The 14,509-nt window shown below is 30.7% G+C and overlaps 1 protein-coding gene across 2 annotated transcripts in view; it reads right to left on the bottom strand.

Annotated features, from left to right (window-relative positions):
* Positions 1–9,339, bottom strand: part of Fkbp14 (peptidyl-prolyl cis-trans isomerase Fkb14) — a 62,935-nt gene extending 53,596 nt beyond the window's left edge. The window contains exon 1 of one of the 2 annotated variants that reach the window (XM_072887580.1): positions 9,061–9,339. In XM_072887580.1, the coding sequence (XP_072743681.1) occupies positions 9,061–9,296 (236 nt within the window). In that variant the 5' untranslated portion in view covers positions 9,297–9,339. The remainder of the gene's footprint in view (positions 1–9,060) is intronic. The other variant, XM_072887581.1, reaches the window with a different exon arrangement.
* Positions 9,340–14,509: the final 5,170 nt, after the last annotated feature.

Genomic DNA, 14,509 nt, shown 5'->3' on the forward strand with positions numbered 1-14,509 from the left:
TGATATATAATCTTGTTCACATTGTATCTGTGATGTTTAAATAACTTTTAATTATCTGTTATTGATAGAATGTCTTAAAAATTTACTTTATTTTTTAACATTACTTTGTCAATTAAAGAATAAAAATTCTTCATGTCGGAAACATTACTAATAATACGATTAATTTTTTTACAGAATGCCTCATTAATGCACATTTCGTTTCAATAGCTCATTTGATATATCTATATTATAAAGAATTTTATAAAAAATAAAAACTTGATTATCTTTGTCGTCTCTTTTTTACAATTTCTTGTAAATAACAGTTTACCTCAGAACTTGCTTTTTTTCTAAATAAACATTAATTAGTCACATTTGCATTTATCTGTGGCATCACGAGGTCATATTAATATTCAGCATTGATGTTCATTTTGATATCCATTTAGAAGTACTTATGATTATTCACATCATCGCTGAGAGAAAAATCATCGATAAATAATTATGAGGGAATAACCATCGATAAAACGAAACATTGTTCTTTCATATATCGATATGACACTTCGACATTTGACTCATATTAGAAGTGCGCGCGAACGGACAAACGGGCGATAGACCAGCTGTCCATGTCATATAAGCGACGTTAAGAACGATAACGTTATCGTACCTTGCTTCATCGTTATCGCACCCCGGAGGCGCTGCCCTCGCGAGCCAACTTCTAAGGCAATCGACCTTCTCGCAGGCTTTCGTTCTGCACGCTAACTACTACGCAGCCCTTCGACGGCCGTTGCTCCGATGTCCAGAGTAATTATAACGGTCATTTTGCAATTGCAACTTTGCTCATTTAAGCGGCTAATCTCTCTGCGAAATGTGGTGTCCACATCGCGTTGCACAATTAGAGTGCAAAACCTTAATTGCAGTATTTATATCTATCTGAAACATGTTATAATCTGCTTCGCCAAAGAACAGGATTCTATTCAAGATAATTTTAGGATATTAATAATTACAGACAAATTTCATAATTCATATGTGCAATACACGACCATAAAGAATGTTATTTATTAACGTGTTGATATATGCAAATAATGCAATAAAAATAGAGAGTCGAAATAGACATAGTGCACTATAGCTATATACAATATGCATGACTTACCATATCATTGATATGTCCACCTCATGATCCTAGTGAGAACCATCACAGAATGCAAAAATTGTCGTAACGAAAAAAGTATATACGGGTTTCTAATTTCGCCAGGTGAAAGCGCATAAATGCAGATCGCGGATGCGGACATCGACATCGCAAGTAACTTGCATTTACTTCGTATATGGAAACTGCATATGAATGTATTATAGCTTACACCACATGTATGCATATTAAAAATACGTTGTAAAGATATCATACCGTGCACAGCTAAAATATCACACGACCGGAGATTACAAAATAAATTTCCATGAACTTTGTGTAAATTTTAATTGAATAAAATTGAGTCGTTTGATTTGATCAAAATGTAAATTAAATCAAGATCACAAATAAACATCGTTCATCTCATTAGAGTCGTTAATTTTATCCATTTTATGCTTATAATAAGTAGACGTAATCCATTTGCTTACTTCAACAAATAAAAATAGAAAATGCGATTTCAAAATATATATTTGAAAAATTTTTAAAAAAGTTATTTATAAAAGTTAATTTACATAAAAATGATTTTTAAGAGAAATAAGTTTATATCAATTAAATTCTTTTTGTTAAGATTACACCGTGTTTTTGTTAAAAAAAAATAATAATAAAAGAACCAGTATAGAAGGAAAATTTCCTAATCATTTAGATTCACGACTTAAGTCTTTCTTCCTCTGTTCTAAAGTTAATCTAGCAGAGACTTCAATGCGACTGAAAGTCACGTAAAAGCAATTTGAAGCATCCTCATTCATCAGTTGCATTGATCACAATGTTGACTTCACGAAACGCTCAAGCAAGTGCCTGTATTTCATAGCGCTACGTGTTGTACGAGTCGTAATATCCGATCAATACTCGAAGTTATCGAATCGTAAGACCAAAAGACTCGTTCTCCCGGAAAGTTTGTTTATTAGGTGTTAAACTTTCGTCATTATCACGAATGACTAATGAATGGTACGAGATTATTTTATAATTATTTTATAATTATATTTTAATAATCGAAATAGATTAATGACAATCAAAAAGCTAAACCGTTTGTCACGCTGTTGTTTGTCAGTTCTCGATAATTGATTTTGTGCGAGTAAACTTTAATTAATAGAGTTAATTAAAAATACACACTTTGTATAGCAACTTGTAGACTATGAAAGGCGAGTTTTAAAAATTGTTCTTTGAAAAAATATAACATGTATATCAGCAACGGTTTATTCTTATTTTAATCTCGTCTTAATTTTATTTAAAAGTTAATTAACACGAATTATTTTAAGAGAATTAATAGAAAATTTAAGTGTAAAAGAAGCTTTAATAAGAGTAAGTAAAGTATAAAAAGGACTAAAGGAACATGAAATTTAAGACTTATGATGCATTCTAATTTCTATCGAGGAAAAAGGTTGATATCAATTTCAATATATCTAATCAATTCCAAGATTAGAATCCTGTATGTTTCGTAATTAAAAATGACAAAAATTCTCTTAAATTTAATCATTAAAAATATCATCTATTAAGGCAGTAACAAGATTTTAAGATTAATATAATATTCACAGATGCTTTTCCATCTTATATTTCACCAAATAGTAACATTTCACTGAAATCACTACTACAAACTGACGTCCTCTCAGTGAGATTTCATTGTATGCAGAGTGCTGTACTTATACATGTATATGTATATAACTGCAATAGTTGCTTATCAATAATAATATATTTATTCTATTTAAGAGAATATATTTTTAAGGAATATAAAATATGCTAGTAGTACTCTGTGTTTTACCATGTTAAATTTGCCGTGCACAGACCTTATCGCGAATTACATAAAGTACTGATATAATACTGAAAGCAAACAAACTAAAATTCTTAAAATCCATAGAGATATGCTTAATATTTGATAACGTATATTTAATTTATTGCACAATAAAGACAAATTGTTTATCATGTTCTGTTTTTAGAGATGTATAAATTTGCACAAGTTTTTTAAAAGTAATCGCATCGAATCAAGTAGTTATTTAATTCCAAAAATTTTAATGTACACCAAAATATATTAGGAAATTTCTTTGCATGGTGTATTCCACGAGAAGTTACAAAAACTAATCCGCTGTTATTTTTAAACATAAATAAAACTATCAAATATTTTCTATTACAATTTTTTTTTCTCACGGGACGCAATACATGATACATAAAAAAACATTCAATATTATTATTATACATTTATGAGTTTCAATCTCTTTTAAATGTATAAATAACATGTGCAAGCTTATACGCAATTACTGTAGCAAAATTAAAATCATGATAACAAAAATATGAATAAATTTTAAAAATTTTATATTAATTTCTTCATAACTCAGAAATAAGTAAAATATGCGAGAGACAAAGAAAAAAATAAATTAATAAAGAGCATTAACTATATTTTTCTCTGCACTTCAAATATGTCTTTAAATCGGTCAAAAGTAAATAAAAATAATAATATAAACTGCAAAGAGAACTTTATTGTTATGTCTTTAATATTGATCGACAAGTATATGTAATTTCCGTATTCGTTGCGTACAAAAGAACGTAATCTGAGAAAAACCCGCATATGTCATTCGTGCCTTTTAAGATGGCATAATATTTTTATTTAGCATCACTCTCTCTAGCTGCGCGGGTCATAAATAAATATCGATTTCTACATTTTGTGCTGTTTGCATTATTCACTACGAGTTTAAATGCTTCTATTCTCTGCAGTTGATGGTACTATACAGCTCCGTTTTTTTTTCCTCGCATTTTCAACACGTGTACTTTTATTTTAATCTCTCGACAAAACTCAATTGCAACATTCCATCGTGTGGAACTATACTTCAAAAAGAGTCCAAGGTTACTATGTCAAACGCCTGTTCAGCGAAAAATATATTTATATTAACAAAACTGCGTGTATTCTCGTATATTATAGTCTAGTATTTTCGAAAAAATACAAAAAAAAAATTATTTACAAAATTTTTTCTGTATTTAGTGCTGACGGTAATTGTATCCTATAATAATATTAACTTACTAGAAATCACGTCTTTTACTTTTACTTTTCAAAAGAATTAAAGACTCAGCTAAATTGAGATTAAGCTGACATCGATCAATTCATATTGAAAAATCAATTTTTAAGAAAATATAAATACAAATTATTTAACGTATTCATATATTATGCAAGTAAATTTTTAATCTTAACGCAATCTTTTAATAATTAAGTATTTCTTTATTTAAATAATTATTCTTTATTTGTTATACAATTTCTATTAATACTTTCTTATTTCTCAATTTCATATGCGTAACAAGTTTATTTAATTATGTAAGATACATTATTTAACTCCAATTTACCTAAATGATTAATGGAAATCTCTTTACTCATCGTTCGCAACGGCAAAGGCTACAAAATTTTTTCAAAATATGTGACACGTATCGTGAAGGAAAAAGAATATGATACGACGAGACGAAGTAAGTAAAATTGGTATAGGAATGTCGCGAAGTGCATTAAAGTCTCGTCGGAATGGTTTTGGGTGCAAAACTCGCTCGAGCAAGGACTCGATTCGCGTCCGTGGAAATGGATCCGATGGAAAACTCCGGCGCCGCAGAATCCGCCTTGGGGACAAACTAGACTTGTGCCAAATGGAGTCAACGTTTTCGCCAACGATGTTTCTCTTTCTCGCGATACAGGCGCATTCCGGAGTAAGGAAGATGATAATGGGATCGGATAGAACGCGAAACGATAAACAGGTGATCGTGATGCTCTTCGATAAGAAACAGTTAAATCGACGTGGAATCCCGATAAACGATAGAGGTAATTCTCGATAAACCGGCGGTTAACGTAATGTTCAATATAACTTCGACCATGTTTTTATATCTCGTTGCTGGCGAAAGTTTGATTTGTCAAAATATCAATATAAAAAAAAAAAGGTAACAACAAGACGCAGAATTATATTGCGACTATATATATATAGATTAATGTGTAATAACATGATGTATGTTCGATATAATTCAGCGTCCTGCGTCGTTACATTTTTTATATGATATGTCGGCAAATCAAATTTATTATATATATATATATACAATATATATTCGAGTGACAACAATGTTAAGCAAACACAGTTGAAAAGATTAAAGTAATTAATAATTTTTAAGATTAAATCACTTTATAGGTTTCTGAAAATATACGATAGAATTAAACAACAATTAATCCGCTGCTAATAAAAATATTTTCAATATTTGGTAGTATAACTAAAATAATGGAAATTATTATAAAAAAGAGAAATTAATTTTGTTTTTTTTTTTTTTATTTTGTCATCTTCCTCTCTCTTTTATATGATCGCCGACAGTACAGTTTCTGTAGACGCGAGATGCACGATTAACGGTATCCGTAACGGGTTAGGAAATAATTTAAACGCTGCAAAGAGGTCATATCTTTCTGTCCATAAGATATCCAATTTTTTTGCTTAATTCACAATAAATATGTATTTAATTCTTTGAAAAAAACGGAGAATTTTATGATATAACATATATATAGTATGTCATAAAAATATCTATATTTAATTTTACTTGAAAAGTAAATATGTATGGATACCAAGAAAATCTTTTAATTTCAAAATAAACGTATTGTAGAATTGATCATATTGCGAGCTCCCATAGTTTCATTAACATGGACTTTGTACAAGATCGGTAATGAATCCTGTCGGTGCATAGATCGATAATACATTATGTTACATTACGCTGCATTTACTGTTAAAAACAGAGCAGTACTATGCCATATTAAACCGTATAAAGATAAAATGATTAAAACAACATACACATGTTTCCATTGTATTATCTTTCGGGATAAAATATCATACTAATTTTAAAATATAGGAAACACGAGGTACCCAAAATATCAATATTCGAGAATATTTAATGAAGTTTTGCTTACTGTAATTATAATAATATTCTTTGGAGCAGAGAATGTTTTTAAACGTTTAAATGTTTTAATGTAATTTAAAAAAAAAGTACAATACGCGCGCAAACCACGTGTAATAAAGCATTATTCATTGCTTTGCTACATCGTTGCGCATCGTTAACGCAGATAATGGAGTATTAATATGCATCATTGTAGAAGAAAAGAAATTAGGGAAGAGAAAAAAAGAAAGTATTTTCTGTGGTTAAAATATCTTGAAAGTGATTAATTGACAAAACCAGTATAACGAAAACTATAATTAATTGATTTAATTGTACATCCATATGTACATAAAGATAATTTTCTAATAATCATCTTCTCTAATAATAATCTTCTCTTTTTTAAATTGCATCGAGATTTAATAAAAATAATTTTTAAAAAATTTAATAAATAAAAATTTAAGAAATAATTTAAAAAAAACAGCTTAATTTTTATCATATTTTTTGCTGCATGTATTAACATTATATTCAGTTTCAAAATTATCTGAATTATCGTTAAAGATTGTCCTATCGGCATCGACGCGACATCAAGTTCAGAATGACCTGCGATATCTTAATGCTAAAAATAAATTTGGATAAATAAGTTTAATCAACTGACAAATATCTGCTTACAGAAGTTATGAAAGATATATTATAATGTCTATATTTTAATTGACAACAAAAAAATTGTTTGACAGCAAGAGTCTATAATAATTTTTATACAAGAGATATACGATAAGATTAATTAAATTCTATTAATTTAGAAGATCTGTTTATTATAATTAATATTTTTGTACAATATATAAATAAATACTTTATCGATTAATATTTCGAGATTATTCCAAACTTGATATTTTACGACCAAATATGTGTTACAAAAATTATTTAGATAAGAATTTAGATAAGAAATTTAAACATGAGATAAATTCAGCTACATCAAATATTCTCTTTATCTATCTTTTGAAATTCTTCAAGTGAATTATTCATCCGCGCCAACGCTATCAGAAAGCAACAGCGAATATTTATCGTATTGTGACATCAGAAGCGATCCGATCGATTAATACAATATATTAAAGGGAGTTACTTCAAGATATATAAGTAGTTAATCATAAAAAGGAGCTTGCGAGATACTTATCGTATAAAACCTAAGCAGCTAAATTCAATTCTGAAGTATAACGTGGCTAAAAAAAGTTGAAGAAGAAGGTTATCGCTGAGAGTTATCGCACTATTGACAAATTACTTTCAAACTGGATTATCGTGTTGTTTCTTCTTACATGCTCGCGTTAGCTCTTCGAGTCAAAAATGACTTTTTTTTCTCTTTTTCACAGAAAAAAATTCTATATTTAAAATTAAATACGCATGTATCTTAATCTCAAATATTTGTTTCTCAAAAATCATGAGAGAAATACTTTATGAAATTTTATTCTAATAAATTCATATGATGATCCTCTTTGTTTAACCGCGAATAAAGCATGATATACTTCCAATTATCCGCATTTCGATCCGCGTTACGTGCCGTGCGAACATTATTTCGCCGCGTTGTTATATCGGTCATGCATGTTTCCACGTGAAAGCAATGACTTCAGGGCAACTGGAAGCAAGCCCAACATCTTCTTATTACATGCTAAGAAGTTACTTTCGCGCGACGAGAGAGTGTCATTCGCACACTTGAAATGGTACACGTCACCATTCTGTTCTCCAATGAGACTTGTCCACGTTGGAAATCTAAAGATGACTCGCATACTGTTTCTCTTTCCTTTCTTTCTTTCTCTTTCCGTTGACGTCATCAAGAACACGCTATTTTGTGTGATCGAGAATACTTTTTAATTGGTCTCATTTAACATGTATTTTTTGCCAAAAATAAATTTGTCTTGTTAAATATTTTAATACTTAACATATTTTTATATTTTCTCTCTCTCTTTTTCAACTTTATAATATAATTGTTATTAGATTTAAATAATCAGAAATATATGAATTGTATTAAAAGATGATGGAAAGTCTTTTTTTAATTAATTTTCTTTAATTAGATTTTTTAATTGTGCAATAGTGAGTTTTTAAAATTAATTTTCTTTAATTAAATTATTTAATTCTGCAACAGTGAGTTTGATCTTTTCATGAACTATTTTAAACAATTACGTACGATGAACTCTTCAAAAAAAAAAATCAGTTTTTTTTTAAACCAGATCAAAAGATACAATTAGATAAAAAAAAAGCACATTCGATAGAATATACATATATATGTATAGTAGTTTTATCAAAGTAATATCACTATGAAATGACTTTATATAAAATTGCTGGATTATTTTTAATATCTCAAATGTATAATATTTTTTATTATTACTCCATCTAATTTTTTTTATTAACTTGATTATACATAGCACAAAGCTACAATATTTTTTTCCATAAATGCTAAATATATCAAATGTTTATTTAAGAGTTTTGTATTTACTTTTCTCTTTCAACAACTAGATTTGAAATTTAAATATTAGCTGTAATAGAAGAGTACTCGGTACTAAATCTCCCAACTTTCAGTATATAGAATTAATCAGTTTATTTTAACTTATGACCGTCAGTTTCTATTTGCATTCATTCTACTTTTAACTCAAGCCATAATAAACAAATTATTTCAATTAGAAACTGGTTAATTGGATATGCAAAAATAATTTACCAAAAGAAAGATAATAAAAAAATATTAAAAGTATTACACGCAGAATATTACATTAACACGGAAAAGGCTTATCGCATAGCTGTTAACGACTTTAACTCAGTTAATCACTAACGTCATCGTCGTTGTGTTCTCCAAGTACAAATATTCACGGTTCTCACTAAATCTTGCTAAACAGGTGTCCACTACTAACGCATTTTGTTAAGAAAAAAATCTCGTAATCGACAGAATTGTTTTATTTCGCACAAATCTCTTACACACAATCACCAATCTATTAGAATTCTCCGCTCGCCTCACCAAGTATTCGCTCGTGTTTTTGCGAGTTATCACTGACCTTGAGTCGAACTTGCTGCCGTCCTGCAGCGTACCGGTGTAGTGCATGGTCAGCTGGTCGCCTTTCTTCGATCTAACGTCGCATACCTCAGGCATGTACAACTTGTCTACCTTCAGGCCATTCTCCGCATTGTCGGCCCTGCTAAGAGCCATAATCGCCATCACGATGAGGAAAGCGGTACGGCACATCGCGAGCACGACACTCGCGCTGTTCGATGTGTAAGAGGCCATGTTCATCAGTCGACGGATGCTCGTGAGCAACTGAATTCTCGCAGCGCTGTACGCCGGCGAGTCGCCTTCGGGTTCCCCTCTCCCCTCCCACGTCCCACGTCCCACGTCCTACCGTTCACAGAGCGCTGGCGTCGTGGACGGGACGGAGAGGAGACTAGTGGGATCAGAAGAGGACGGAGAGCCCGTGCCGTCACATTGCGCCGTCTCAATGGCCTCGCGGAATATGTAGGTCTCTACCTCTACCTCTCGGGAAAGTCCTTTTCTCTCTCTCTCCGCGCCTTTGGGTACCGCTCGCGACTTCTCGCTCGGAGAGAGCTCCCACTCGATCTTCTTTCCTCGTCCGTTTCATCTCGCGCTCTGCCGTCTCTTTTCTCTCAGCCGCGTGCTGCTCCACATCTCCGTCCCTTTCATGGTTGTATCCCGGAGTCCGGAGTGGTGCGTCTCGCTCCGACCTGATTTTCTTCCTGCTTTCCCACTCGCCGCCACGTTGCACCGCTCCGTCCTACTCGCGCTTATCGTTCAAATTATTGTCTTTGTCTTTCTTCCGTCCGTTCGTCTGGTGTATGTATATCACAGAGTCTGCGGCTTGCCCCTCTGCTCGCTTTACCCTCCTCGCTAGCCCATCAGTTCGGGCATTCCCTTTCATCCCTTCAGTCCTCTGCCTCCCGCACCTTCCGTCTTTCGTTTCTCTTCGGTTTTCTCCCTTCAGCCTTTCTCGCACGATTACCAATACAAGGAATACGACTTGCGCTCTGATTTTGACGAGATTCCACAGGTTCATCGTGTAAGAGAATGTTCAGGAAACGTACCATTCATGTCAACAGTGAATGAAATTAAGAAATAAGCTTTATTCAAGAGAAATGTTAAACCCATCGGAGCCTTAAAAATATATTGAAAACATGGCTGAAATTTTCTTTATGCCAAATAACTGTTCTTTTTCGATGTAAGCGCTATTTATATAAAGATTTCTTTCATATTCAAATAGAAATTTGTTAGATGTATTTATTAGTTACATGATAATTAATATCCTTGATGTATTGTATTTATAATACAATACAATTGCGTGATATTCAGTGTTCAGTTATAGAATATTAATATCGAGAGACTATTACCTGAGCTGATGATTAAATTAAAAATTCTTATAAAACATTTAGTAAAACATGAAATGTAAATATTGGAGAAAAACTACGAAATATGAATGTATGTAGGTCAACACGATGATAAAAGAAACGTATATGAAAATGCATTTGATTCGTTTCCCTCAGGATTCCATTCAATTTGGTCCACTTTGTCAAGCGGAGTTGTCCTGGACTTTTTCTCTTTATGTTTATTTTCTTCGCGCTTCTTCGGCACAATCCTTGTCTCATACAGATCGTTCCGCGTATCTATCTATCGCTCTTTAATTTCGTTCGCCGTCTCTCAACCGCCGCACCTCGCGTTACATGTCATCCTGATCTCGTCGTTTATCACTGATGTCATCGCACCGCTGCTATAAAGCGCATCCGAGCGTTGCAATGCGCTTCCTTCCTACGCGGAGAATTTCGTGGCTGTTTTGCGAAATACATGAATGTTGCGGTAGTCCAACTGAACAGCCGTTATATTCCTTTTTTTGCGACAAAATCTCTGGCTTAATATTTTGCTCGAGGTTGGAATATTAAGCTACGAGTTTTCAATCGGTTCAATAAAAAAAAAAAAAAAACTTCCATTTACTCTACGCGCTAACAAAATTCATCTCTCGATGAATTATTTATGGGAGGTTTCGCGTACTAGTATGTAAATGCGATTCGCTGAGATATGTACATCGAATTCGCTAACTGTTACAGCTAAATTTTCGGAAAGCATGCGCGTTTGAACGGCGATACGAGAGATCGATCAAAGATTGCTTTTGCAATAGAAATTTGCAGAATAAAATTTATGCTGTCAATATAGATATTATAAAGATGAATTGACGACAAAATAAGATAATTATTGCATTATCAAATTACATAAATGTAACACTATATAAATGCAATGCTCTATACTATGTATTAAGATGCGAATAAATTATGTCATAAGTCTCATACATGTACAAAATTGAGCTACAATAGTTTTCAAAATTATAAATGAACAGTTATGTCAAAATAATAATTAATTATGATTTATATATTATTCTGAAAAAAAAAATAGTATAATATGATCAAATATAAATATACATTGTTAGCTATGAAAAGATCTAATAATATATGTAATTTATATATAATTATATAAAATAACATATGTTATCAGAGCTTTTCACATAACTAAAATTATGTAATTTATACAACTGACCATATTATATCATTTTTTCCTCGGAATGATTAACATGTACATAAAATGATATAATCCATATCTATAGAAAATATAAATAAATAAAAAAACATTTGGTTTTTAGACAACAGAAATACGTATATGAGTGATGTATATGAGTAAAAATGATAACTAACATATGTACACTATAATTGTTAAAATGATTTTGTATGCAAATGCAAAAGTTTTTAATTTTTTAGTATTTTATACTATAGATACAGATAGAAGATATACTTTCGACAATGATAGTTTTTAAAAATTTAATCCAAAGAATCCGACCTATTTACTATTAAAGCATGTATTCTGAACGAATTCATATGCATAGGAAAAATTTTTAAGTGTTTTCTCTTTCTCTTTTATTTTAAAATTCGGTCAGTTGTGAGTAAACACAATACCACGGCACAAAAAAGAAACGCAAACCCGGTTTATCGCGAGTCATATCGAATTGTTCGCTGTTGAGTAAATGATAGCGTATGATGTCATGAGTATAGCTTTTTAATAATAATATTTTAAATAGTATTTTAAAAAGCTTTACTTTTTAGCTAGTAGCAAACTGTTTTAAACTTGATGTATTAAACGCTTTTATTTGCCTCTAAAATACTCACATTGATCGACAAGCAAAAGTTTCAAACAAAGTAGAATTTTGTTGCACAGAGTCTCGTTTAGCGAAACAATCTCAAAGTAATTTTTTAGAATATTAATTTTTTTATAGAGTTCTTTTATTCTTCTCAGTTTATTTGTAATTGTAAATTATTCATTATTTAATTTTGTAAAGTCTTGTATACATTTATTTCATAAAACTAAAAATATTCAATATAAGCAAATGCATTCAGATAATATTAGATTTATAGACTTTTTAAAAGAAGCCATTCTCTGTTATAAATTGTTAAATACTCACTCACTCGCTTGTTGTGTCTCTCTCTCTCTCTTTCTCTTTCTCTCTCTCTCATATGTACAATATATATATATATATATATATACATATATCAATTTGATGATCAGATCACATGTTTTATAAAAAATTTTTATTTCTATTACAATCTTCGAACAAATAATTTTTTAAGTCTACAAATTTTTCACTTCTACAAAAATCTGCGTTATAATTTTTTAGAGATTGACAATTGGCTAGTTAGAATAAAAAAAAATATTCATTAATTTTAAGAAATTATATTTTTATTTAATTTTTATTAAAATCTCCTTTATTTATTGTCATATTGTATATACTGTGATATTAATAAATGTTTTGATTCAAGGTGATAAAGCTTTAAATTATTTATTTATATATATATATATATATATATATATATATAAGTCTTTTTTCTACGCTATTTTAATTTCTCAGCAATGGTTGAGCTTTTGAATCGTAATATTATAAAGTCTGGTGTATGTAAATTCTTGATTCCACAAATGACTGATTTCTTATAAATAATTAAAAATAAAATATTTTAATCGGAGCTTTCAATAATTGTTTTATCTGTAAAAGATTTGTGATTTATATGTCACTGAGAAGAGAAAATTAGCATTTTTATTTTCTAAAATTTCTGCGCTTTCCTCATCCTCTTCGCACTTTGCTGCTTTCACACGGTATTCTTATATCTCATATGCATAAAATATATATTAAAAGTTCTTACACAGATTTTTATAAATTTGAAAGAGTACGAATACACCCTTCACGTACGTTTATGTAAGCTTATTTTATCAAACACAAATTATAAAAAAAAAGGAAAAAGAAGAGAAGAAATCACAGATAGGATATATATTTATTTTAATAACACCGATTTTATCAAAAGTATCATAGAGTTAACTTTATCATTTTGAAAAATCGTGCTTTTTTCGAAAATCTGCGAAAGTATTTTATCTTGATTTTGTAGATCTCGGTTTTGAAGATAAGACGAGACGTTAGCTGCGAAAATATATTTGTATGTGCTTTTTTTACGCTTTGACGGAAGAGAGCAAATCCGTACGTTCGTTTCACAACGTCGACGACGACGATGTCGTAGTCTGTAGCGAAAAGCGAAAAGTCGAGCGCCCTGCGTACACACTCGTTACATCGAGCGCGACGGACCACTCAGACCAAGTTTACATCTTGAGAAATGCTCGCAGAAATTGCAGTGAGCTCTCTGACCCCGACCTCGCCATGACGCAATGGTTCGAATTACGTCTCTTCATGCATACAAATAACGAGATTTGTAACGGCACTGACTTGCGCGACGTGGATAAGAAATGTTAAGCTTTAAACGATATTACTTTCACAAAAGTATCGTCGTATAATAAACACGTTTAAATGATAATTGAAACGCTTCATAAGATAAGGGAGTGATTAGACGACTGAATGTTAAAATATATAAAATATTTCAATCTAATTTTATAAGATTTTTTATTAATTCTTTTGAATGTTTAAATGTTTATATATAAATTTTATTTTCAAGTCATTATCATGTTCTATTATTTTCAAAATGCACAAAATGTATCCTTTTTATATTTATTACACAAAACAAAAATAAAATTTATTTTATAGATTTTTAATAAAAGAATAGTAACATTTAGTAAATTTTCAATTCAAAATTTTTGAAATTTTATTAAAAATTTATCAAAGCAAAATTTCGATACGTTTTACAATAATTCTTTGTAAAGTATACATATACATGTATACATTTTTTACAAAAAACAATTGTTTTCTTCAAAATATCAATAGACTTGGGGCGTGAATGTGGTAGAAAGTTCCAACAGTTCCGTACATCGACGCTTCCAACTAATCTACGCTCTGGCTGTTTAACGCATGGAAATTAATAATGAGACAGAATGGAAATCCTGGAACGATAAGCCCCGGATCTACGTAACTCCATGTGGATTATGCAGCGACGCGCAGCCACCAGCTCAAATTGAACGAACGA

The sequence above is a fragment of the Anoplolepis gracilipes genome, chromosome 3 (assembly GCF_047496725.1).
Source record: "Anoplolepis gracilipes chromosome 3, ASM4749672v1, whole genome shotgun sequence".
Classification (NCBI taxonomy): Eukaryota; Metazoa; Arthropoda; class Insecta; order Hymenoptera; family Formicidae; genus Anoplolepis; species Anoplolepis gracilipes.